The sequence below is a fragment of the Cervus elaphus genome, chromosome 5 (genome assembly GCF_910594005.1).
Source record: "Cervus elaphus chromosome 5, mCerEla1.1, whole genome shotgun sequence".
Classification (NCBI taxonomy): domain Eukaryota; kingdom Metazoa; phylum Chordata; class Mammalia; order Artiodactyla; family Cervidae; genus Cervus; species Cervus elaphus.
This window is the reverse complement of record NC_057819.1, coordinates 2,655,376-2,683,105: the sequence shown is the minus strand read 5'-3', so window position 1 is coordinate 2,683,105 and position 27,730 is coordinate 2,655,376. Positions and strand designations below refer to the sequence as shown.

At 42.0% G+C, this 27,730-nt stretch overlaps 1 protein-coding gene across 1 annotated transcript; it reads right to left on the bottom strand.

The window, feature by feature from the left end:
• Positions 1 to 2,411: 2,411 nt before the first annotated feature.
• LOC122693275 (solute carrier family 5 member 4) lies at positions 2,412 to 27,730 on the bottom strand. Its single transcript, XM_043900819.1, has 15 exons — positions 27,580 to 27,730; positions 26,792 to 26,863; positions 25,748 to 25,852; positions 23,517 to 23,576; positions 21,678 to 21,782; positions 19,303 to 19,408; positions 18,057 to 18,137; positions 15,653 to 15,873; positions 12,033 to 12,168; positions 10,092 to 10,199; positions 7,919 to 8,069; positions 5,086 to 5,254; positions 3,483 to 3,698; positions 3,013 to 3,115; positions 2,412 to 2,657 (listed from the first exon to the last, which is right to left on the bottom strand). Exons 1-15 carry the CDS (start codon positions 27,712 to 27,714, stop codon positions 2,443 to 2,445), a joined length of 1,983 nt encoding a protein of 660 aa, XP_043756754.1. The 5' UTR covers positions 27,715 to 27,730; the 3' UTR covers positions 2,412 to 2,442.

The following is a 27,730-nucleotide window of genomic DNA, read 5'->3' as shown; positions in this document are numbered from 1 at the left end:
TCCCTGGTGGTCCAGTGGTTAAGACTCCGTGCTTCCAAGGCAGGGGACGTGGGTTCCATCCCCGGTCTGGGAACTAAGAGCACACGTGCCATGCAGCATGGCCTAAAAATAAAAAGCATAGCATAGACTGCTTAAGGCAAAATCTTGGGGAAATGTCATTGGGAAATTAAGACATCCAAAAGCAACTATATATACTGGGGAATTTAGAAAGCCATATTTAGAAAGACCAGGGTAAGACACATGATTAGAAAAGGGCTGAGAAGACCCTAAGCTTTCACCTTGGTCAGATCCAGTGCAAGCCTGGTTAGGAGCTGAAGAAGGGCCTCAGAACAGTCAGTTTGGAAAACTGGGAGACTTCCTGGAATTCAAGGAAGTCTCTATCAAAACAACTGAACAGAAGCTAAGGAACAAAGACTTCCGTGGCCACATCAATAAAGAATATGGGCATTGCCACAATAGTCTGGGACAGTCACTAAACAAATGGAGTTGTACACCGTTTAACAATGAACAAAATATACAAACAGCTCATGCAGCTCAATATCAAACAAGCTGACCAAAAAATGGGTGGAAGATCTAAATAGATATTTCTCCAAAGGAGACATTCGGGTGGCCAAAAGCACAGGAAAAGATGCTCAACATCACTAATTCTTAGGGAAATGCAAATCAAAACTACAATGAGGTATCACCTCACACCAGTCAGAATGGCCATCATCAAAAAATCTACAATCAGTAAATACTGGAAAGGGTGTGGAGAAAAAGGAACCTATTTACACTGTTGATGGAAATGTCAACTGGTACAGCAAGTGTGGAGAACAGTATGAAGTTTCCTCAAAAACCCAAAAATAGAGCTGCCATATGATCCAGCAATCCCACTCCTGGGCATCCCACTCCAGAGAAAGCCATAATTTGAAAAGATACACGCAACACACTGTTCATTGCAGCACTATTTACAATAGCCAGGACAAGGAGAGAACCTAAATATTCATCAATGGATGAAAGGATAAAGAAGATGTGGTACATGTATACAGTGGAATATTACTCACCAATAAAAACAAAGTGATGCCATTTGCACTTAGAGATGGACTTAGAGATTGTCATATTGAGTGAAGTAAGCCAGAAAGAAACAAATATCATGTGATATTGCTTATACGTGGAATCAAAAAAATGGTACAAATGAACTTATTTACAAAACAGAAACAGATGTAGAATACAATCTTATGGTTACCAAGGGGGAAAGACTCCCTGGAGGAGGAAATGCCAACCCACTCCAATATTCTTGCCTGAAAAATTCCATGGACAAAGGAGCCTGGCAGGCTACAGTCCATGGGGTCACAAAGAGTTTAACACAACTGAAGTGACTTAGCATGCACATATTAGTCAAATATTGTAGATAATACCAAGTAATTGAAACAAATGTGAATGTTTCTCAGTAGAAAAATGGTCAAATTATGGTAAATTATTTTATGGAATAATGTGCTACTAAAAAGAATGAGGGATATCTGTATGTACTAATAGGTGGAGAGCTCCAAGATAAATTTTATATGGAAAAGTCAGTCACAGAACAACACACAATGTCAAAATAAAACAAATACAGAGAAAGACATATTCCAGTAACAAAGTAAAGAATTAATGTTAATATAGAAAATTAGATTTGGTAATTATTGCACAACTCTGACTATTCTGAAATAAACTTAATTGTACACTTTAAATAGATGAATTGTGTGAACTATTTTTAAAAAGTAGCCTAAAAATCATGCAAATTCTCTGGTGGTTCAGTGGCTGGGACTCAGTGCTTTCACAACCAGGGCCCAAGTTTAATCCCTGGTTGAGGAACTAAGATCCTATAGCCATAAGGCATGGCCAAATTAAAATTAAAAAAAAGTCTAAAAATCAATGGCTTGATATGCTAACATTTAGTAGGGGGTGACTTTATTTAGATATAAGCTAATAATATCCAGTAAATTCACAAATATATTTACAGCTGGTATTTTCAACTCACCTCCTCTTAACCTTTAGGAAATATTTCTACTTTCCAAATCTTTGAGAGCAATGAAGGGAAGACAGAAGAAGTTCACTTTGATAGATGAAGAGGTTACTATGTGAGGCAGAGTTGGGAGAGGCATTCCTTCTAAGTGGAAACCTCTGGAAATTGCAGAAAGTGAATGTAAGTTAGGGCAATCTGCCTGTTGAGCTATAAAAAAATATTTAGACCCAGTGCTTCTGGTTTACGTACACCTTGAGTCAACTTACTGACTTTCTAAATTATCAACTCTTTCTTTCTCTTTATTGACAGAAAGGAACAACAAAAGCTAAAATCCAGGTGTATGGTCTTCTAATTCAATAAAATGGTTATCTGTCTTTGCAACACAAAAAAGTTATACAAGTGAAAAATCAATAAAATTATCCTTTGCTTAATAAATACTCTAGTAGCTCAGACAGAGTTTAGGCAAAATAGCCATGAACAAAGACTGCCACTGCCAGGAGGATGATGGCATTGATGTTCACTACTGTCCGCCATAAGGGCTTCTCAGACGTGTCTGTCAGCTTCTTCTTCTGGGCTTCTTCCTCCTCTTTGCTCAGTTTGGGGCCTTTGCTCTGCAAACCGCAGAACAAGTCATAAGCCTTCCTGAGACATCCACGAGTTTCCTCAGGATTATCTGAAATGAAGAAATAAATGATCACAGAACATGGGAAATAAAAATCCTGTCAATGTAGTACAGGTGCTCGTAAAGGATGATTATAGCTGCTAAGTGTTACAGGAATTCCTGGCACACATGGATAGATGGTAGATGGATGGACAGACAGACTGACAGACAAGTGGATGAAGGGACGGATTTCACATGTAGCAAATTGTCTTGGTTGTTGGGAAGGTAAGATTTTAAAGTCTAAGTTTGCCATAAACCTAAGAGCTTTTTCCAAAGCTGAATTTCAAGGCATTAAAAAAAAAAAACAAAAACCAAAGACAGTTACATAGAATTTCTATGAGAAAACCAAATGTAAATCAGGTATTACCATTATCAACATCATCATCGGCTTCTTCATGTCTTTCCTCTTCTGCATCTAAGTCAATTCGTTCCTCTGTACTATTCCGAAGAGCCCAGCACAGGCGATACAGCTAACCAGAGGCCAGAGACAAACATATTAGTGATAGCAAGTGTTTACAATAATGCAATGATACATTTGTTTATTGTATAGTGCAAAAAAATCAAACAGCACAGAAAAGTACAGACAACAAAGAAGAGATCTTCCACCACTCTCACCCACAAAAACATTTATCATTTAAAATTATTTCTGCTTTTTTAAAAACAAAGTTATTTATGGTTTTAATAATATTTCTGTTTTCTGGTAGCTATTAAAAATCATCAATAATATGTTTAAAACCCCTATTTCCAGGTCCCATTGTATGGGACTCATACACCAGTTGAAGCTTTAAAAGGCAAAGAATCCTTTGAAAATGAGCATATCTATTACTTATTACTCACATGTACATCAGGAATGGGTTTTGTTAACAGGGAAATTCCCAGGATGATCAGTATGGAAACAAAAAAGAGAATGAGGGCAAAGTACAGATAGTGCACTCCACAGATGACTTGGGGGCAGTTACTGGCGGCCAAACAACTCCCCGTTCCATAGACAAACTCTGCAATCATACGGATGAGGCCAATTACAAATCCAACAATTAGACCCCAGAAGGCTCCCTGAGAAAGAAACAAGAGTAAAATTTGTGTATTTAGAAAAGACAACACACTTGTTCAAGAAAGTCATAATTATCATCCTGTCTGTTTTCTCCACTAAGGACCAACAAATGGCTATCCTTGACCACAAGGTCATCAAAGCAGGGAAAAGCTGAAAATATCTGTGTTACCAGTGGGCTGTTGCTGTCTGTGGTTCTGAAAGATCATTCCACTGTTGGTTCTCTGACTCCAGGACATTACTGCCTATGCTGACACAAACTGAAGTTTCCTCTGTGTTTGACTTTATATATATGTATATGTTAAAACTTGTGACATTTTGGAGAATAAACATAACTATGCCTTATGTTACACAATTTAAAGAATTGATATTAGATAGTTTGACAACTTTATTAAGGTTTTGACAATTAAAAGCATTCATTTTATCTGTGAAGTTGGTGGGAGTAGAAACATATATCCCTGTTTCCCTGATCAATAATTCGTTGTTGTTTGGTGGCTAAGTTGTATCTGAACCTTTTGCAACCCCACGGACTATAGCTCGCCAGGCTCCTCTGTCCATGGGATTTCCCAAGCAAGAATGCTGGAGTGGGTTGCCGTTTTCTTCTCCAGGGGATCTTCCCAACTCAGAGATCAAACCCACATCTCCTGCATTCCAGGTGGATTCTTTTCCACTGAGCCACCAGGGAAGCCCGATCAAGATGTTATGTTTAGGAAAAACAGTATTGCATAGGGATTAAGACTGTGAGCTTTAGATGGAAGAAGACCTTAGTCTGTATCTCAAGTTTCCACTTACTAATGTTAAGTAACATATGGAAAGAACATACATATTAATCTCTCGGCATCTGTTCTTCATCTGAAAATTATAATAATAAGGCTAATACCTGGGAACAAAGAAGCAGTTAAATGTTCAAGGCCCATAATAATCAATTATATACATCATAAAATAAACATTTTTAAAATCTTTATGAATGTAGTAGATTTTCTTCTAAGTACTTCATGTTTTAAAAATCTTTTAAAATTTCTTACATCAATCTTTTAAGGTAGGCATTGTGATTGTCTTAATTTTACAGAGAGTCAAGTGGTCTGATTAAGGTCACAATGATATTCAGTGGTAGAGCCAGGACTGGACCCTGGTGGTCTTACTCCAGACCTTGTGTTCCTCAACTCTGTGATGAGGATGTAGATACTATTTTGTAAGAAATAAAAAGACTGTCCTCTGTGCACTATGTTTCTATACACTTTAGTTAGAATTAGGAATTGCAGCTGACCACAGTTGAACTTGAAAGGGGCCTTGAGATGTATAAATAGGGTGGGAAGAATGCATTTTCCTACCAGTGAATGAAATACCTTTTTCTCACTCCAGCAGGGGAGAAGTTTCCTGATCTTCACTTACCTGTTCGTTGACTCTTTTACAGAAGATGGCAAGCAGGAAGACAGCTGCAATTGGAGGCCCAAGGTAGCTAGAAATAGATTCTATGTAATGGAACAGTTGTCCATTTTGAGCAACCTGTACTAAGGGGACCCACACAATGCTGATGGCAATTAAAAGAATGATAAATAACCTGGGAAGAAAATAGAATTATTTCAATATTAAACAAAAACCTTATTGGTACTTGTATTATGTTTTGAATTCATTCTGAGGCCATTCATTGATTTTCCAAATAAAATCAAGCTCCTTGACCTCACATGGAGCCACACTGTGCCTGGTGATTATCTGTTAGTAAAATTCTAATAAAGCAATTGCTTATCTATAATTAGTCATAATATCTTCAACAATGAGATTAAATATTCAAATGTCAGCAATTGATTAATCTGTACTGTGGCTTATGCAATATATCAATTGAAACTACAACACACTATTTCTATTAAGAAGCAATTATTTGCATGATAAAGAAAGCAGACTCCCATGGTGGTCTTTTATCCTAGCTTGAGAGAAACTAAGTCAGTTTGTATAGGTGGGAATTAAAACAGATATGCTGAGTGAAGTGGCCAGAAATGCTAATTTGTGCATTTTAATACTTGAGTACTTTGTGACAGGTAGAAAAAAATTGGTTAAAATATTGATAAAAGTAAAAACCTTCTAGAGGCTCCTGGGGTCCAGGGATCCTGACTGATTCACTTTTCTAAACTTCAGTTATGCTTGTTGTATAAGTTAACAAACAAACATAGTTTACTGGGCTTTCTGTAAAAGGTTATCACAACTCTGTGCTCACCTGAAACAGAGACCTGAAGATTGAGAGACAAGACGGGCAAGCATTTGGGCAGGAGACTGAGGCACAAGTGTCTCATTTAATCTTTACAAAACCTCTGCAACTTTGCAATAACTAAATGTAATAAACCATGGCAAGTCTGAGCATGATGCCTAGAACACAGTATAGATTCAATAGATAACACCCACTATCCTAGTTGTTATCCTCATTGGAAAGCAAATCACATACCTCCCTTGTTCTTATCTTTGACTGATTTCTAACACACGTGGAATGAAATCCAAAGTCTTGTTATGACGTGAATGGACCTGTGTGCCCTTACCTCCCTTTACCTCTCTGACTGTGTTTCCTATCTCCCTCCCAGCTGCTCCTCATGTGCCAGCCTCACCCCTTGGTCCTCACACGCATGACACACATGACTCTTGAAAGCCTGCAGCACTTACTGTCCTGTCCACACTGAGCCATGGGACTCACTCCTGGACTTCCTTCAGGGTTGTGCTCAAACGTCACACCCTCAAGGGAGGACTCCCTGAGCGCCTGTCTTCAGTAGCCACCAGCCTTCAACCCTGTTTTGCTTTTCTACCTAACATTTTTTGTTATCAGGTATAGAATGTGTGTGAGTGTGTGTGTGGACAGTCATGTCCAACTCTTTACATCCTCAAGAACTGTAGCCCATCAGGCTCCCCTGTCCACGGGGTTTCCCAGGCAAGAATACCGGAGTGGTTTTCGTTTCCTCCTCCAGGGGATCTTCCCGACCCAGGGGTCCAATCCTCGTCCCTTGCATCTCCTTTGTTGGCAGGCGGATTCTTTACCACTGAGCCACCCGGGAAAACAGGTATAACACACATTTATTGTTTACCTTCCTCACAAAGGCATAAATCCCACAAAGCAGGAAATTGCTTGTCTCATATATGTCCTTTTTTCATATTTGTACTCTGAGATGTAGTAGACATTTAATAAGAGAGATAAAAAGAAAAGCTTATTAGCAGACCATTGAGACTTAATGTAGAATGATGCCTAAAACTATATACCTCTTAGTGTGACCACTGCCTCTTGGGACCTGCTGAATTCTAGTCCAACACTGTCCCCACCACAAAAGCACAGATGTCTTATTTTTTTTCCTGTCCTTTGTCCAGAGTCAAGATCTGGACCAAGTGAGCCCTTGGAATTTTTCCCTCAGGTGCTTAATTTACTAAAGCATTTGTAACTGTATTCAATAATGCATAATTGTTTAGATAGGTGGTCAGTTTCTCTTAACACCTCATTTCTTAATGAATGTAGTTGATAAACTCCTCTGTAGTAGTGTGTGGATGGTTTAGATACACATGGAAGCTTCTAGAGACAATGCATTTAGTCTATCAGAGTAAGTGGGAAGTTTACACGCCCAGAAAAACATGGAAGGAGTATCATGAAGATGTGGTTGGGAGATGGTGTGAGGAGAGGAAGAAATAAGAAACAGAGGCATTTGAAAGTCTGGACAAAGCAACTATTTCACTTAAAATATGGCCCCCAATTTTGTAGCTATAAAGATGATGTTGAATTAAATGTCCTCTAATGTCTTTTCCAAATCCGTCTGCCACTGCAGGAGACACAGCAGACATGGGTTAGATCCCTGGGTCAGAAAGATCATCTGGAGTAGGAAATGGCAGCCCACTCCAGTATTCTTGCCTGGGAAATCCCATGCATGGAGGAGCCTGGAGGGCTATAGTCCATGGGGTCTTAAAGGAGTCAGACACAGCTTAGCAACTGAGCGTAAAGATCTCTTCCTCCTACTCTAGAATGCTACGGTTAATTTCCTGAACCCAAAGTTGAGGAGATTCTAGTTCATTTATCTGCCTTTTTCTTTATTTCTTTTAAAAAATATTTATTTGGCTGCACCCAGTCTTAGTTCCCCAACCAAGGATTGAACCCAGGCCCCCTGCACTGGGAGTGCAGAGTCTTAGCCACTAGACCACCAGAGAAGTCCCTATGCCTGCCTTTTTGCAGAGAAAGTTTAGACAGAAACCAGGAGTATCTCACCGTCCAGCTATGAGGAGCTCTTTCTCAGATGCTCTCTTCCGGATCTTGGTGTACAGATCAATGGTGAAGAGGGCGCTGGCACTGTTGAAGATGGAGGTCAGGGAGCTCATGAGAGAGGCCAGCATGACCGACAGCATCAGGCCTCGCAGTCCTGGGGCCGGGAGAGGGTGCAGTCACTAGTTAGGAACTGAACACCATGGTCTACGAGGGCCTTGCCAAGCCAGAGAGCCGTTCAAAGATGAAGTGTCATCTGGAACATTCACTGACTGGTGTGCCTGTCGACAAGGATCATCATATGGCACTTCCTGCACATTTCCTGGTGACTTGAGAATAGTCCAGCATAGAATTTTGGTTGTAAATATAAACTTAGAGGCCATTTGAAAGAGAGGAAACCGGGTTCTGCCACCTTTCTTTGGGGAGGAATTCTTGGCTTCCTGAAGGTTAGGGAACTGGAGAGGGAAAAGCCTAGTGGGAGACTCTCTTGAAGACGTCTTTGGTGGGCAAAGCAGAGTTCTGAAAAACTGTGGCAACTTCATCCTTCAGTTCCCTCTTCTTATTAGTGATGCCATGTAGGCTTCCCAAAGCGTGAAAGAGGGTAGATGGGGTCACTTGTGGGTCATGCTCCCTTCCGCTTGACAATGCTCATGTGGGTCAGGGAGCAGAAAGGTCACAAAAGTGTTAGCCAACCTTCGATGAGTCTAAGGTACAGGATCACCTGGTCACTACTGAGCCCCTTACCCTGCTCACCGTCTAGTATCCTAATAACTTACTTATTTCACATAATGTGTGGTTTGTTTTTTATCTCACAAAACTGGAATGTGAATTTTAATAGGGGATTTTGTGCCTACTTTACTGTTGTTTTCTGAGCACAAAGCAGTGTCTGGCACATAGTAGACACTCAATAAACAGTTGCAAATTAAATAGATTGAGGTATGTTATTTGGATACCACTGTTGTAAAGAAAGCAGAATGAATATTTAACCTCTAGCCCTCTGAACTTATAAGTTTATTGCTATGAAACTCTTTTAGTGATAAATCAATCATTTAAATGCCCCTGATTGCCTTGATAGTTTTGAATTCAGAGGAGTAAGAATTCTTCTAATAAGAATTATATCTGGTTCATTTCTGTATTCCCCAGGCCAAGAACAGGGCTGGTAGCCTATGGAAAGTATTCAAGAGAGGTTCGATGAAAACAACTGAATTAATGGAAGTAAGAATGATTAAGGATTATGCCATAACCCTTTCTCATGGCCCATCTACAGACCTGGCCTCTGAGGCAGTCCCAGCACAAAGATTTATCAAGGTGTGATTGACAGATATCAGTTGTAGTATTAAGGTGTATAACGTGATGTGAAATAGTTACTACAGTCAGGCTAATGAACATATCCATCACTCACATGGTTACCATATTCTGGTTTTGTGGTGATTATACTTGAGATCTAATCTCTTAGTTTTAAGTATTAGTAGTATATTATTATCAACTATAGTTTATATATACATATATATATATGTCTGTGTATATATATATACATATATATATATGGTTAAAATATATACATTAGGTCTCCAGAACTTATTCATCTTATAACAGAAAGTTTATACCCTTTGACCAACATCTCCCCATGACTGTCCCTCACCACCAAGCCCCTGATGATCACCCTCTACTCTCTGCTTCTAGGAGTTTGATTTCTTTAGATTCCACATATAAGTGATGTCATGCAGTATTTGTCTTCAGGTGCTTGACTTGTTTCACTCAGTATAATGTCCTCTACCTTTGTCTATGTTGTTGCAATTGGCAGGATTTCCTTCTTTTTTTTAAGGCTGAATGCATGTATGCATGCTCAGTTGCTCAGCGGTGTCTGACTCTTTGTGACCCTATGGACTGTGGTCTGCCAGGCTCCTCTGTCCATGGGATTCTCCAGGCAAGAATACTGGAGTGGGTTGCCATTTCTTCCTTCATGGGATCTTCCCAACCCAGGGCAAACTCATGTCTTCTGTATTGCAGGCAGATGCTTTGCCACTGATCCATTGGGGAAGCCCTACAGCTGAATACTGTTCACTTATCAACACCTCTCTCTCTCTCTCTCTCTCTGTCTATTGTTCATCCACCCATCTGTCTCTACCGAGCATCACATTTTCTCCATCCAGTCATCTGAGCACGCGTCTTTTCTTACCGTTGGGCATCAGTTCCATCACCAGCATTGGGTAAGCATAGTTGGAGCAGCCGACTTTAACTCCACAGTGCTTCACGCATTCCGAAGGTACAACACAGGCCACCTTCTCTGAGTGTGGGGGGGGGGGGGGCGGATTCAGAAAAGTGGGTTCAGTGAGTGGGGCCAAACAGGTAAGATCTACAACCACTGGACATAGAGACAAGTCGTAAGATCATGGGTGAGAGGAATTTTCATGCATGGAAATTAGAGATTCAGTTTTGAACTCCACACTCTGAACCTGCTCCCTTTTTGCCCAGAATATGACCTCCTAAGTGTCTCATGCCTATAGCTCCCTGTGCATTGACCTGAGGGGCAGGACTCTTCTTTGGGATGTGGCTGGGTGACGGCAGGACAGCAAACAGAGGGAGCTGCTCCATTCTCCAACAAAGCCGCAGGACTGCAACTCCTCTGGGGAGCACGGAACTCCAGAGACAAAACCAACCCCACCCCTACTCCCACCTCCAGCACCCCACCCCCACCACAACACCCAGGAAGTTAGCTTTGTCTGATCACTTAGCCCAGTGCCTTACCACCTATACCTAAGAAGAAGTATCACCTGTGGTGGTTGTTGGAGTGACTGCCCCATGTAGGGATGATATCTTACTTCACTGTGGCATTTGCACGATATCTTTTTTTTTCTTTCCTTAAACAATATTATGACAACAGATAGCAAAACTTGATTTAAAAAACCCCACCCAGAATGCTAATGCCTTGGCACTTTAACTTCTTTTGTTTTTTTCAGTAGTCTTTTATAATCCTTTTCCACCAAATTATATATATATATATATAATATATATATTTTGCATAGCTATGGTAATTGTTGAGGTAATATTTTGTAATCTGCTTTTTACATTTAACATAATAACTTCAGCATTTTCCTGACTTTTGAGATAGTCTTCAGTCCCTTGTGTGCAATTTTCTATGAAGAGGGATATAGTATTTTCTTTGACCATTCTTTACTTGTTGGATATTTTCTTTTTTGTTGTTGTTGGATATTTTCAACAGCACTATAATGTTGCAGTAAGAAGAACAAAGAAACATTCTAACTTGCTGTGTAGGGGAATCGTTTTAATGTGAAACCACACCCCCAAGGAAACAGTAGTCTTGTAATAAACATCATTAAAAAAATTAAGACAAAAAAATAAGGAAGAGTGGGAATTGAAGCACAAGGAATACCTATAAGGATTTATTTACAATAAAATGGGTCATTTTTGGGGAAGAAAGGTGATTTTCACTGTAACAAGGTTTTAGCTAAATAAACTGATGCCCAGTTGAGAAAATATGATATGGATTTGGTGTTATCTGATGGATTGCCCCACTAGAACCAGAGGCCTTGCTCAGCTGAATATATTTCCTGTACCCTTCATAATAAAGGAAAAGTTGATTTTTTAAGGAAGATTTTCAACATTAGTAGCTACTTTCAGCTAGCTCAGAAGTTAAAGTACCCATACAACCCAATTCCAAAGCCCAGTCCAGTCTCCAACCATCTTGGAAGGACCAAGAAGTGAAAGTGAATCTTGACGACATTCTCAGTCAAAGATGTCTTGGACTCAACCATCACAGCTCACTCAGCTCACATTTTTCCAGTTTATCTCATCCTCCTGCATTATCCTCTAGACTAGCTTAAATCCATGCCACTCATGAAAACAGGCTCGCAAGCTCAAATGTCTGCAAGCAGACAGGCATACAGTACAAAAGAAATAAGAGAACAGAATGTGAAGTGTGCCAACATTTCCTGCTTCTGAGTCTCTGCACAGGCTGTTCTCTCCACTTGGGATTCTGTTTTTACGTCGTATGTAATGGATTTTCTAGTTTATCAAAGTTTTTATCTATCTTGAAACCACTACTCAGAATTCACATGTAATAAAAAAAAAAAAAAGGATCTGTGGATTCAAGACTCACCTGTGAACAGGATGCGGCTGATCATCCCTGGCATCACCATGAGGAACATGGGCAGCAGTTTCAGGTACCCACACATGATGCAGGCGGCCTTCACGTGTGACATGTCCTTGCCCGACAGGCAGCGCTGCACAATGACCTGCCAGGGGAACATGATGTAGTCACAAGAAAACCAGAGGGTGACGTCAATGAAGGGGAGTGCCTCACTTCAGAATTAATGTTACAGCGAAAAAGAGAGTCATGGTAGCAGAAAATAATGGACTTCAGAGTAAAATTGGAACTTGAATCCTTGCTCCTCTTACATGAGTATTTGACTTCTGTGAGTCTCAGTTTTTTCATCTCTAAATAAAGTTATCTCTTTAGGGCATCCTGAATATTTGGTATGTTTGTAAGACTCTTGTCATGTTTAAATCAATACCTATCACTACTATTAAAACATGTTTACAGTTCCTAGGCTGCACTGCAACAAGGGCCACATGCTCTTCCAGGTACAAAGCTGTCACTATTGACTTTTGCCACAAGTTGTGCCTTTGATGTGTGTGTGTGTGCATGCGCTCAGCCCCTCAGTCATGTCTGACTCTTTGTGACCTCATGGACTGTAGCCCACCAGGTGGAATTTCCCAGGCAAGAACACTGGAGCAGTTTGCCATTTCCTACTCCAGGGGATCTTCCTGACCTAGGGATGGAACCTGTCTCCTGCACTGGCAGGCAGGTTGTTTAACACTGTGTCATCTGGGAAGTCTTTGATATTTCAGGCACTAAGTAAGTCATATACTCATTGGTTTCTCTCTACTACTGTTAGGCAATTATCCTGAAGGGAAAGCAAGCTCACTGACATGGAAACACCAGAGTCAGGCAGCCTCAGAATAGAATTCTGAGATATTCATCTCCAGATTTCTTCAGACCACACTGAATTATGAATCAAATATAATGGTCCTGGGGAAATGAATGTATATAATTTCATAATTCCTACTTAAGTTGTACAATTTCTTGACTAGTAATTTCCTAGCAAAGTGGAATTTTCAACCATAATAATATTTTGATGTCACTCTTTCTTCTCAAGGAATGTTGTAAAACAGAGATGTCTTTTTCTGCTTAGTTGTCTCTGGGGAGACAGATCTGTTAGGGACAGTGGCAGTGTTATTTAGTGCTGACGGAGCAGGCGATATTTTTGAACAGAGGCCTGGAAGCTGATGGTTGGAGGGGCAACACGAATTACAGGTAAGGAGAGAAGCCTCGTCAGCAGACAAGCAGGTTCAGCCCCTGCATCTAAGAAGAATGTGAGGTCACTTACGTTAGTTAGTCAGTTAGTCAGGGGCAAAACATAAGTAATAAAGATGGTTCCACAAATCAGTGGTGTAAGGATGCATTCTTTGATAGACATGTTGAAGAAATCAGTTTACTACATAGAGAAAAAGAAAACTGACACTAACATCATGTATGGCCATTGATTTAAAGTGAGTTAAAATTGTGAAATTGTAAGTTTAAGTTGACAGAGACTATTTAGGAAGAAGAAAACTTCCAAAAAAAAACCCCACCAAAATAAAAACAAACTCATTTGCTATAAAAAGGAGCACCCAGAAAACAAAAAATAAGATCTTAGAAGCTTTAAATACAAAGGCAGAAAAACTGGAGGATAAAATTAAGAAAGTCTCCTATTAAGTAGAGCAAAAGACCAAGAGAAGGATGATGGAGAGAAGAAGGTAAAACACTAGAGAAGCAGCTGAGGAAGACCAACATCCAAAAATACAGTTCCAAATACAAGAAAACAAAACAAAACAAAATGGAAGGCAGCAAAGAAAGAATCTCCCCAAATTGTTCAAGACATCAGTTACTTGATCAAAGAAGTTCACAGCAGCCTGTCGTAATGGGTAAAAGTAGATCCACACACAATAGTACATTGTGGTGAAATTTCAAAATATTGAGGCCAAAGGAAAGGCAAGTTTCCAGAGAGAAAAAGCAGTTGTTCAGTCACTCAGTCATGTCCAACTCTTTGCGACCCCATGGACAGCAGCACACCAGGCCTCCCTGTTCCTCACTAACTCCTGAAGTTTGCCCAAGTTCACGTCAATTGAATCGGAGATGCCATCCAACCAGCTCATACTCTATCACCCTCTTCTACTTCTGCCTTCAATTTTTTCCCCAGCAGAGTCACACCCAAAAGATCAAGAGTAACTTCAGGCTTCTCACCTGTGATGGTGGAAGTCAAAATACAATGAATCTATGACTCTGGGAAGATTATTTCCAACCTACAAATGTGCACATGGCCAGAGGATCAATTTACTAAGAGTTAGGTTGAAGACATTTTTGAAACATGCAAATTCACAGCAAGTACATCTCCCTTCTTTCTCAGCAACTAACCGGAGAATTCATTGCCTCAAAAAGCAGGATTAAACAAAGAAAGATGATGATGTAGAATATTGGGAATAGGAAATACAAGCCAAGAATGAAGCAAAGGGGATGTCAAATGTGGTCATGAAGGGAGTTCTGAGTTAGGATGAGCACCAAGTAGAGTGGACAACCCGTGAGCTGGTGAGAGATGAAAGGCTCCAAGAGGAAACAAGCAGCGCACAGAATACTTGATGTGTTTGCAAGAATTGAGAGGAGATTTAGGCAATTTGCTGAGGGTTTGTTATTGAATGAGTAATAATCACCAAGAAAATTTAAAACAAAAGCATTTAGAGTTATTCATTTTAGGGAAAAGAAAAAGCTAAAGAAAAATGAATCAGAGAACATGGAGCTCGGTTGTGAGTTACATTTATGTAGTCACAAAAATTGCTGCATTGAATGCACATCTCGCCAAAATTGTGAACTGGATCTATTAGGAAGATGAATGAACAGGAGATGTGCCTTGTAGCGGACTGAGGGTGGAAAACTGAAAAGGTAAACTCTCATCTCTCTTTATGGGAAGCCAATAGAAAACTCTAAAACTGGAAAAGTAAGAAGAAGCAATACAAGGATTTATTTGAATCTCCCGGGAATCAGGTTTATGAGAAAATTCTGATTCAATGGGTGTGGGTAGCGTCTAAGAGCATTCATTTCTAATGAACTCTAAGGTAATATCCATGCCAGTTGTTCACAAACTATACAGTGAGTACAGGATTTAGAGAATAAAAATACATACAAAAATACTTAACTGAGGGAGCTGAAATTGTTTGCCTTTGGGAGACGAGAAATAGGTATAAAGTTGGACACCAGACAGCTATTTTTCGTAACAGTATTAGTCACTCAGTCAAGTCTGATTCTTTGTGACCTCATGGACTGTAGCCTGCCAGACTCCTCTGTCCATGGAATTCTCCAAGCCAGGATACTGGAGTGGGTTGTCATGCCCGTCTCCAGGGGTTCTTTCTGACCTAGGGATCTAACCTGTGTCTCCTGCTTTGCAGGCAGACTCTTTACCATCTGAGCCACCAGGAAAGGGTCCATTTTTTAAAAATTTATTTCATAACAAGCGTCGTATTCATAGAAGTTTTTGGCTCTTTAAGTGATGTATGTGTGTGTATGAAATAGAAACTAGATGTTTTTCTATGAGTAGAAAAAGAACAACATAAACATATTCATGTATCTCTCTCTCTGTCTCACACACACAGACACACACACACACATACACACACACACTTTACCTGATCTGTGCACCAATACCACGCAGCTACAACAGTCATTCCGAATATTGTTCCTGGCCATGGAATATCCCCAGTGACAGCATCTCGAAAAATATGGAAGGAGTCTCCCTGAGGTGTGTAACACTTGGATTGGATTGTCAGGTTGTCCCCCTCCACTATGGTTGGGATGGCATTCATGTACTTTTCTGTAAAATTCTCGTAGCCTCCGACTTCGGCAAAAGCTGAAAAGGAATTGGATAAAATGAAATTTCTGTCAAATCTTAGACATCTAAGGTGTTCATAACCACTCCTTTGTGGTGGAGGTACTCAAACACCTCCAATCAGACTATGCGTGGTGAGGGGAAATAGGGAAACTTACCCCAATGAGAGGGTCTGGAAAAGCTAGTCAGGTGTAGCAAAGAACCACAATGGATGGAAACCTTAGAAAGATGAGCCCAGACATTTGGGACAACTTATAAAGGTTCAGATGACACTAAATTCATCAGAGTAAATTTTGGAGTGGTAGGTATTACAATTCTACATTTGTGGAGTTGAGCTCGACAGTTTACTTCTTTATTCATTATTTAATTTGCGCTAACACGTTTCTGTATACCAAATATTGTGGTGGGATTATGGGCAAAATGAACGTGCAAGGCAGAAACTCAACCTAATGGAAGATGCAGACAATACAAGGCAATTGTTCTGATGAGGGAAATATGGTTTGTAGCAAAAATACATGGAGGACCTAGGAGGTGAGAGTCTACCCATAGGGATAGGATAAGTGAGTCTTAGAGAAGCTGATGCCAGGGTGTACACCACTGAGGCCAGAAACCAAAGGAGCATGAACGAGAATAACAGAAATTCTGGCTAAGTAGCAAGTTCACAAGGAATTGGTAGTAGCAGTTGCTTCAGGGGTAGTGTCATGCAATAGAACTTCCTACAATGACGGAACCGTTACATACCTGTGCTGTCCAATGTGGTAGCTACTGGCCATCTGTTGGGGCTTCCCTAATGGCTCAGTGGGTAAAGAATCTGCAATGCAGGGGACACAAGAGATGTGGGTGCAACCCCTGAGTCGGGAAGATCCCCTGGAGGGGGAAAATGGCAACCCTCTCCAGTATTTTTGCCTGAAAAATCCCATGGACAGAGGAGCTTGGTGGGCTACAGTCCACGGGGTCACAAAGAGTTGGACATGCCTGAGCAACTAAGTGCAGGCCATATAATTGAGTGCTTGAAATATGGCTAGGCAAGTGAGAAACTGAATTTTTAATTAGCTTAAATTTAAATAGCCACCTGTGGTTAATAGCAACCATGTTCTGACAAAATCATCAGTCATCATTATGAATTTGTTGTCTCTGTAGTTCTATCAGTTTTTGCCTCGTATCTTTAAGCTCTGATTAGGTGCCTGTGTGTTCAGGAATGTTTCATTCAGTGCAACTCGAGTGGGTGTTGGAGCAGGGTGACTGCTGGACAAAGGAGGGATGAAAGGGCATTTGTCTTCACCCTATATCCTTTTTACTTTATGCATGGATTTTCTATGCAAACAAAAACAAAAACTATAATAAAAGAAGCCCCAAATTAGCAAGCTGTAAATCAGATTCATCAATAGTGATCTGGCATGACTTAAAAGAATGAATAACCGATGGTACTAATAAGTGAGAGTCACAAAGGAAAATACAAAGTATATCTGTTACTTATATAATAATAGAGTAAGGAATATTCTTCAGTAATTTCCATCAGTCATAATGAAGTTAATATTCAGTTACCTAAATATTTCCTGATATTTAATCCTTCATTTTATGAGGATTTTATGTAAATGAAAGGTTTCTGTGCATTGGATCTAATGTACCAATACTTTCATAAAATGTCAACTCAGTGGTACTAGTTTTGTCCATTCTGAACACAAGGATGTTAAGATTAAACAAAATAATTTATCGAAGCAATAGTTTTTCAAAGGAGGTAAAAGTGAAAAGTCAAAGTGAAGTCACTCGGTCATGTCCGACTCTTTGCGACCCCATGGACTGTAACCTGCCAGGCTCCTCCATCCATGGGATTTTCCAGGCAAGAATATTGGAGTGGGTTTGGGTTACCATTTCCTTCTCCAGGGGATCTTCCCCAGCCAGGGATCGAACCCAGGTCTCCGCACTGCAGGCGGACTCTTTACCATCTGAGCTACCACGGAGCCCCATAGAAGGCAAAGTTCTCCCTTACTTCTTCATGCTGAGATAGTACAGTAAGAAAGAAGTTCGCAGACACTCCTTTCTGCGTAAGGAGTACGCGAAAGAAAGAAGTTCGCCGAATCATACGAGTGATTGGAAAATGTGACCAAATAGAAGGGAGGCAGCAGTCAAGAGCAGTCAGACTGAACAGACGCAAGTCCCAGGATTTCTGACCCCAGGGCATTGCTCATACCATTATCACTTACCGAACCCCATGAGAATAAAGGAACCTATCAGCATGATGACCGTTTGGAGGGTGTCTGTGTAAATAACTGAGGCCAAGCCCCCTGTGAAGAGAAAGAAAGGAATCAGGACGTTTTACTCATGCGTCCTCATCTATCTGCTGTCACCTCTGTGTTCTCCTCTACCCAAACTCTAGAAATAACTCAGCAAAAAACATATCAGACGCTCCTGGATGGATCACAAGCCCCTCTCGGCATCTTTGTCGCCTTAGTAGTTATGGCTCTCGTTGGTCCTCTTGTCTCCCTTGCCTTGACTTGACTCAGTTTCTATGAATTATAGTGGAGTTCCACTTTTGTGTGAGTTTTTGAATATTAAATAGCGATAAAGGCAAAGTTTTAATACCATAGATTTTCCCTCGCGGATCCCTCAGTTTGCTCCATTTAGCACAATTACACTCGCTCTCAAAAAACTGGGCAAGGCCATTTTTGCTCTCCCGTTGGAATGTATTATTGTTTCATTAGTTGAGAACCAGGTACATTCGATGAGCTGTGTTTTCCTGCAGTGTTGTTCAAACAACAAAAACTTTCCTTTCAACTCTGGGCTCACAGAATCTCAGTTAATGAGATACTCCCTTTATGAGAGGGAAACAAGATGGATACTGAAAATAGGAGATTTATGCCCTTATCTGTCACTTATTCTGAGACATGTACTTGATGTATAAAAATGGCTTCAGGACTGTCTCTATTGTTCCAGCTATACTTTTTCTTTATTTTTCCAGTTGAGCTGGCATAGATGATTTTCATGTTAGTATGTATGAGGGAGAACACTGGTGTATCTGGCTCATGAAAGCCTGCTTGAACTATTACCACATCTTTCCTCCCACAACCAACCCTCTGCTCCTGTTCTCCTTTCCTGATTCTGTGGCTCATAGTCCCACCACTGTGCCCTGGCATGTACTCACTTGGGCCCTGCCTTGGTGTTGCCAGTCTCAGGTCTAAGCCACTATTTCATCCCGACCTCCCATGTGTATGTCACGCAGGATTCCAAATGCCGGTCTGCGTACCAGACGCATAGCTGAACCAAGTCACCATTTTCCCATCCTGTTTACCACGTCATGGTGCTCACACCTCATACTGTTTTCTTTGCTCTAGTTATGTTTCTCCATCTGTGCTTGAATCTCACAATGGAAATAAAAGAGTATCCTTACATGGCAGTGACAATGCTAATGACAGCTTGGGGTGAGGTAGGCAAAAGATTGCATGGGCTCACCAGTGATTGTATAAATAGCAGTGATAGCCAAGAGGATGAAGATCGCCAGGTATAGGTCCAATCCCAAGGCCAGTTTGATGAATATGGCTCCAGAAAATATGTCTGACTAAAGAGAGAACAATCAGGGTGGAAAGGAAACATGCACTGCATCGCTCAGCTCATCACTGATGTCTTCCCATTAATATTTGATGCTCCCTGGTGGCCTAGTGATTAGGATTCAGCACTCTCACAGCCTCGGCCCAGGTTCGATTCCCAGTCAGGAAAAGCCTTTCTTTTCTCTCTGCTTGCCACCTACCAACAAGCCTAGTGAGACCATACCATCCTTTGGGGCTTCCCAGGTGGTGCTAGAAGAAAAGAATCTGCCTGCCAATGCAGGAGACATAAGAGATGCCAGTTCCATCCCAGGGCTGGGAAGATTCCCTGGAAAAGGGCATGGCCACCCACTCCAATATTCTTGCCTGGAGAATCCCATGGACAGAGGAGCCTCGTGGGCTATATTCCATGGAGGCACAAAAGAGTCAGACATGACTGAGCACTCTTGGACCCTACACATTACTGGAGGTTGAGAACCAGTGAACAATATGATCTTTTTAAAACTTGGGGCAGGGGATGGCTGTGAAAGTTGTTGATCTGTTTAATAAGTAACCAGGACAGAAGCTGTTATCATTGTATAAGAGTACACAAAATGTCGTGTCTAGGACTATTGATACCACTTGAGATATAACCTTGTAGGTAAGAATGGACTCCTGCTACAGGATCTTTCCAGCTGCCCACGCCAGACCGTGCCTGGTCACACGCATGCTCTGGGCCTCTGTGCTGCTCCATTCAGCTCCCCAATCTTCCACCCCCTCCCCCCCAGCAGGAACCAACCACCTCAGGAGGCTGCCTCCCTTTGGTACCTGTCATTCTGCTCCAGCACCTCGTTCATACTCTAGCATCATAAAGCTCTAGATGTCAGAGCCAGAGGAGAACGGAGATCACCAGCTCCCACCCACCGGAGGAGCATGTAAGCACGAAGCCCCCGACACCTGCAGGCTCCTCTGCCTCCCTTGGGCTCTCCTCACCTTCCTGTCCTGGGACTTCAGTGCCCCCAGCCCTCACCAATGGGGACGACCTCCAATTCCACCCAGCATGGACTGCCATCCTCTTTCCCGCCCTGCAGCATATTTCCTGCACTTATCTACACACTCTAGTCCAGCTCTTAGTTTAATATATTTGCATCTAATGCCATAAAGTGCTATTTCACATGTAAAATTCTTATACCCTTCCTTAACGACGTGGTGAACTGCTAGTGAACAGGAATCTTGTTCCCCTAACATGGAGCCCAACAATGTATAATAAGTACTGGGAAATGCTCACATTGCATTAGGAAGGCTCGGGCCATCTAATCTAAGCAGCTGGTTTACTTCCAATCATGATTCGGCTCAACAGAGGATCAATAAGCAGGGTGAACTTCTGCTCTAGTGAACTGCCTGGACTATAAACTTGCAGATTATGTCCTTAATCACTGGTACATGAGGAGATTTTTCTTTGGTTTCTACATGTACTGCTGAATCTTCAAATTTCTTCTTTCCTCAATAAATATCTCCAAGAGACTTAACTTAAAAAAAAAACTTTAGAATTATTTTAACTCTTGTTTGTGTCATTTGTTTCATATGGGCAATCTCAGATAAAATAAGGTACATTTAAGCTAAGTCAGTATAATAATACAAAACACTTTCCCTTCTGGTCTTCATGTTAGATAGTCAAGCTGAAAAGGAAAATGTAAACCTAGACTGGCCTTGACAATGAGAATGAAAACGTTATTGTGCAGAGGGAGGTGGGAGCTAGAGAATCCTTCTTGTTTCTGCTACTGAATTGCTGTGATATTTGAATGAGACATTCTGCTCTTTCTGTACATCCATTATTTTTTTTTTTCATAGTCTTAATGAAACGATGGGTTTATACTCTGGAGGCTCTTGTGATTCAGAATTCTTTTGCTCTATGAATGCAGGGCTTCTGAAGCTCCTCCCCACCTTTTTTTTTTTTTTTTGGCATAAAATCTTGGTAGAGAGACCCCCTGGTGGCTCAGATTGTAAAGAATCTGCCTGCCATGCAGGAAACCTGGGTTTGATACTTGAGCTGGGAAGATCCCCTGTAGAAGGGAATTGCTACTCACTCCAGAATTCTTACCTGGAGAATTCCACGGGCAGAGGAGCCTGATGAGCTATGGTCCATGGGGTCACAAAGAGTCAGACACAGCTGAGTGATTAACACATTCAGAGAGACCCCAAGTAGTTTTAAAACATCCATATATGGCTTGACCCATAAAGTTCTCTGATCTTAGCACTCTTGTCCCTCATGAAGCTAAAACGCCAGGAGGGCATTGAACTCACTGAGATTCTCAAAGCCACACAGATGAACAGGGAGAGGATGGAGAGGTAGACCTGGAGCCTCTTCCCACCAAACCGCTTCCTCAGGTATTCCGGCATGGTCGTCACCTGCAGAGACAGACACCAGCAGGGATTCATCTTCAGGGTCCCACACATTCAGATGATCCAACATGTATTAAGCCTCTGTGGACAGGTAACTGTGTGTGGCAGTTACCCTCAAGGTGGGTAACACCCCCAAGGTAGGGAGACATGAGTGAGAAGGCACAGCCCCTTGGGAAGCTGTGAGTATGGAAAGAACATGGGCATTGGACTCAAGCATTCTTGGGATCTGTTCCCAGATTGTGACCTTTGGCAAATGACAGTCTCTCTGAACCTCTGTTTCCTCACCTGTAATGTGGGGCTTTAATATGGAAGTAGGTGTAAAATACCTACCACACCACCAAATGAATGGTGACGCTCAAGAGATAATATTTATTATTTTCACTGATAATGTTGCAGTCTAGCAAAAACAACATAAATGACGGACTTCAATTACAGTTACATGATAAATAGATAATTGAATAAATTGCAAATATACATCTGTATGTATATTCACATGATTATCTTTATTGAAAAGAAAAGTTACATTAAATCCTATGTAGAGAAAAAGCTGAGGTTATCATTATCGAAATACTAGATCAGCTATGTGATCAGCTTAAAGGGTACATTTTTCTGGTTCCTTCACAGCAGACAAAGCTCATGGTTTCATCTTAATGAATGAAAAGAATCTTAAATAAATATTAATATAATATTATCAAAAACAAGAAGGGGAACTCTTGGGGCTCAGAAACTGTGCAGAACCACCTCAAGGATGGTAAGCCATGTCCAAGGACACATGCATGAGTTATGTGCTGTGGATCCTTGCACCAAAGAGGGCAGAGCTTGCCCAAGCCTGGGATGGGAAGGGACCCATGATGAGCAAAGGGCTATACAGTGACGTGCAGAGGCAGTAGGCAGTAAAGCTTGCTCCCCCAGAGCCCCATCCCAGGGATTATCCCAGGACACAGCACCCCTCATCTGCAGAGGGAGTGAGTGTGGCAGTTAGGCTCCAAGAGGCCCAGCAGCGCCCCAGTTGGCTGGCAACACCCAGATTGAAGGGGAACCACCAGAGCATGGTGCTTCCTTCCCCTCATTAAAAAAAAAAGCTACCTTACAAACATCAGAATAACAAAAGTTAGAATAAAGGAAAATATCATGTATTGGTAAGAATGTCGGGGAAATAGAATCCCAACAGTGATCAGCAAGAGGATGGCTGACTGCAGCCATTTCAATCCTGCAGCACTTCATGGTCTTTTTTTAATTTTTAAAAATTCTTTTATGATTTGTATTATTTTTTGGCTGCGCTAGGTATTTGTTGCTGCTTGCAGGCTTTCTCTAGTTGCAGCGAGCAGGGCCTGCTCCTTGCTGGTGAGGCGTGGACTTCTCATTGCAGTGGCTTTTTCTTGTCTCAGAGCACAGGCTCTAGGAGCTGGTTTCAGTAGTTTTGTGGGCAGCACGTGGGCTCAGCAGTTGCGGCTCGAGGGCTCTAGAGCACATGCTCAGTAGTATGGCACATGGGATGAGTTGTCCGGCGACGTGTGGGATCTTCCTGGACCAGCGATCAAACCCATGTCTCCTGCATTGGCAGGCAGATTCTTTACCACTGGATCACCAGGGAAGTCCAGTAGTTAGTGGTCTTATGTAAACGTAAGCTCAGAAATTCTGGGGCGAATAATGTTACTCAGGTTTCATAGCTGAGCAGAAAAAATGAGGGAATAAATGAATGCCTGACATGTGCACCAGAGAACACCTGTGGATACTCACCCCTGCCTTGATGTAAATGGGGACAAAGACCCACCCTAGAACCAGCAACAGCAGCAAGGCCTACAAGAAACCAAGGACAGAGAGGAAGTTAGAGAGGTTTGGCTTGTGGGCCTTTTCGCTTCACAACCTCCAAGTCTGAAGATAAAATGTTTGCTTCAATCCTGTCCCACTCAAACAGTTATGATCTCAAGACAGCTGTGGGTCTCTTTCTCCTGCTTCCATGATCCAGAGATCACATTTCCTGGGGCTTAGGATGTGGCAAAGATGTGTGGTGAAAAATGGACAGTCAGAGATCTGAGCCCAGCTGGACCACTAGAAGGTCATACAATCTTAACCAAAAGGAATTATTCTTTAAAAAAAAAATTGTTTAGTTGTGTCAAGTCTTCCTTGCAGCACACGGAATCTTTCTGTGTGGCGAGTGGGCTTAGTTGCCCTGCAGCATGAGGGATCTTAGTTCCCCCACCATGGATCAAACCCTTATATTGGAAGGTGGATCCTTAACCACTAAGCCACGAGGGAAGTCCCCAGGAATTATTCTTGAATGTCAGGAATCATATAGAGTGACAAACCAATGAGAAATTTAGAGACAGAATATTCCCATTCCCATTGCCTCCCCAAGTCTTGCCATATATGATGATGATAATAGTACAATCTTACATGAATATTAACATTTATGAAAACGTCTTCACTTCTATCAGTCATGCTGTTCTCACAGCACCAGGTGAGGCAGATGCGATAAGCACAGTTATTCCTGTTTTATGGAGGGGTAACCTGAACCTCACAGAGATTAAAGAAATCCAAGGTCACAGCTAAAAGAGCCAGGCTCTCAGCAAGCTGATAACCACACTCCCTGGGGCCATAGGGCATTTTGCCCATACTTCTGGAGGCTGGCTCCTTTCACGACTCCATGGCACCATCAAAGTGAAACCCAGACCATACGGCACACGCGGAGGCTGGGTCCATTCTGAGTCTCTGATACTACTAAAGTAATTATTGGGGCAAAATCTTCAATAGGGGCGGGGCACGGTTACTTGTGACGACACAAGGTCCCTTGCTGAGTCTATCCAGGACAGTCTGTTTATATACATATATTTTACAATGATCCAACTTTCTTCCACATAAGCATCTCCCTGACTGATAGGCATATACATTCACAAACAAACACTAGAAAGGATAAGAGAATAGAACCGAAGACACTCAGTCAACTCAAGAAATGTTTACAGCATGTGCCCAGTCAAACGCTGAATGATGGGGTGATGTGAGTGACATGAGAGGAGATGGCCCTTTGTGCTTAAAGATCTTAGAATCTAATTAAGAACACACAGCTTGCACTGGTGAGGTGGCAGTACAGCAATTAGGAACCCAATCACCAAGTCTTAGAGATTCGCTCTACTACCTCCAAATCGTTTACTCTTTACTGTTCTGTCACTTCCTTGGCCAATTTCTACTCCTCTGTCTGGCAGCAGCCTCAGGAAGTTCCCTGGACACCTGCCTGGTCCCACCCACCATCTAGGATGGATGCCCCGTCCGCATCCATCCATGCCCCTTCTGTTTCCTTCTGTTGAGATCTCTCAGTGCTCCATGCATGCTTCTCTCCTTGTACTTTCTACACTGTAGTGAATGTTTATCTGTCTCTCCCACTGGGACGTAAGCTTTTCAAAGAAGGGGTCATTACTTGTACATGTTTTAATTTCTTGCTTCTAATTCAGACTGAATGTATAATACCTCGGGGCGGGGGGAGAGAGAGAAATGAGAGCTAAAATGATCAAGGAGGTCAAGTAAAAGTGGGATTAAATGATACAGAGATGACTTCCAGGGTGGGAATAATGGCTTTAGTGAAACCTCAGAGGTAGGGTATGGCCCGGGCAAAATGGGCTACACAGGGAAGGCCCTGAGGTTCAAGAAGAAGGAGAAATAGAAGTCAAACCAAAGAGGAGTTTGTGCTATGCAGAAAAGAAAAGGGAAAGTGAAAGTTGCTCAGTTGTGTCCAACTCTTTGCAACCCCATGGACTGTACAGTCTATGGAATTCTCCAGGCCAAATACTGGAGTGGGTTAGTTTCCCTTCTCCAGGGGATCTTCTCAATCTGGGGATCAAACCCCGGTCTCCTGTGTTGCAGGTGGATTCTTTACCAGCTGACCCACAAGGGAAGCCCAAGAATACCGGAGTGGGTAGCACAGACAAACACATCTAGAGTTTTGATTTAAAGAAAAAGCCCGTGATATCACTTACGTTCCATTCAAATGCTGCAATGGCAATTCCTGAAGCTGCTCCAGTCCCTGCCAGCCCCACAAAGTGGCCACTGCCGATGTTACTGGCAAAGAGGGAGGCGCCCATCTGGAATCCAAGGGAAGAGATTAGGGTCAGAGCTAAAAGTCCCAAATCAGACTTCTTCAGGTAAATATTGAGATGTTTCCATTACTTCTCCATACGGCAGGAGTCAGCAAGCTTATAGCTTGTGGCCTAAATTTAGCCAGTCATCAGTTTTTGCATGGTTGGTATATAATATTGTTTTCATATTTTTGAATTATTTTTTGGCTGTGCTGGGTCTTTTCATTTTGGTGCACAGGCTTCCCTTGTTTCGGGGCATGGGCTCTAGAGTGCTTGGGCTCAGTAGCTGTGGCTTGTGGGCTTCTCTAGTCGCCGCATGCGGGCTTAGTTATCCCTTGGCATGTGGGATCTTAGTTCCCCAACCAGGGATCGAGCGTGCGTCCCCTGCATTAGAAGGTGGGGTCTCAGCCGCTGGGCCACCAGGAAAGGCCCTGAATGATTTTTAAAAATTGAGAGAGTAGCATTGACATACATACACTCCCGTGTGTAAAATAGATAGCTGGTGGGAACCTGCTATATGGCACAGGGAGCTCAGCCTGGTGCTCCGCGACGACCCAGAGGAGAGGACGAGGGTGGGTGGGAGGGGGGTTCAAGTGGGAGGGGGCGTATGTATACTTATGGATGAGTCACATTGCCCTACGGCAGAAACTAACACAACACTGCAAACAATTATCCTCCAATTAAAAATAAATTAAAAAAAATATGAATCAGAGCCAAACCAGCTCTTTCCAAATGCCACACTACACCTGCTCTCATAATGGGTGATATATTCTCGTTTATTGGAACGACAGGGCTGAGCTCTGAGGTCGGGGGTTTAGGAAAAGAGACGCCAGAAAGCAGGCAATCAATGCACCTCAGACATGATCAGCACTCTACATGTTTTCTTGGCTTGTCCTTAAACATACACACTGGAAATGTATCGCCAGGAAGCTTTGACTCACTCACCGGCCACCAGGTCACATCTCGACCAGCCAGAAAGAAGCCTCCAACAGTGCCCCGGTTAGTCTTCAGCATTGCCTGAGCAGAAGAGAAGACATTTACGAGTCAAGCCTCAGAAAGAGCCCCTGAGATGTCCCAGAATCTCTGGCCAGGGTTCTGACAGACATGACCTTCTTTTCCAGCACTCCTAAAGAGAAACATTATCCTCAAAACTCTGATACAGCACCAAGTTTTCAAGGACTTCAAAATCACACCTTCATAGAAACCAAAGCACTTTAAGAAGTCATATTTCTCAACTTCTGTCCTAATTGCTTTGTTTATTTTCATTGATGAATACAATGTGAGGTATCTATTGCTAAAGCTGTGCTTGGAAGAAAACTTGCAGCCTCCAGCTCATTACTTAAAAGAAAGAAAGAATGTAAATGACATAAGCATCCAAATCAACTAAGTTATTAATAGAAAGTGAGCAAAGGAAAATAAAATCAATGAGATAATAACACAACATCTTTATTCATGATGTCAGGTGCTGGAAATGCCGAACAGGGTAAGTCTACAGTCCTGTTCACATGATGGGCTTGTTAGAAGAATAAAGTAAATCAGTGGAAGCATTACTGACATCACACATGAGAAAATGACTGCTTAGGGAGGGACAATAAAATCTGTGACAGCTGATTATTGACAGCTGATTTAATGTCCTCTCTGCTCTGTCACATCACACTTTTCCCTCCCTCAGTCATTTCCCCCACCCTCAAGCCTTGAGCCCACTCTGAACATCCCACTAAGCTCCTACATACCCACAGTCCAACGGCCATCACCAACACGAAATATATGACAATGACGGAGATGTCAGCAGCATTGTGTATACGCTCTGATGTCTCAGGAGGACTGGGAGTCCCAGTCACAGTGCTGGGGCTTAGCGTGCTGGCCATGGTTGCAGGCACTGCT

Bases quoted from the DNA above. Each gene is read 5' to 3' on its own strand.
- LOC122693275 (XM_043900819.1), bottom strand. From the start codon at position 27,714: ATGGCCAGCACGCTAAGCCCCAGCACTGTGACTGGGACTCCCAGTCCT. The intron at 26,864-27,579 runs GTATGTAGGAGC...TCTTCTGCTCAG, and splicing joins TGATGGCCGTTGGACTGTGG to GCAATGCTGAAGACTAACCG. The intron at 8,070-10,091 runs GTAAGAAAAGAC...TCCCGGCCCCAG, and splicing joins GATGGAACTGATGCCCAACG to GACTGCGAGGCCTGATGCTG.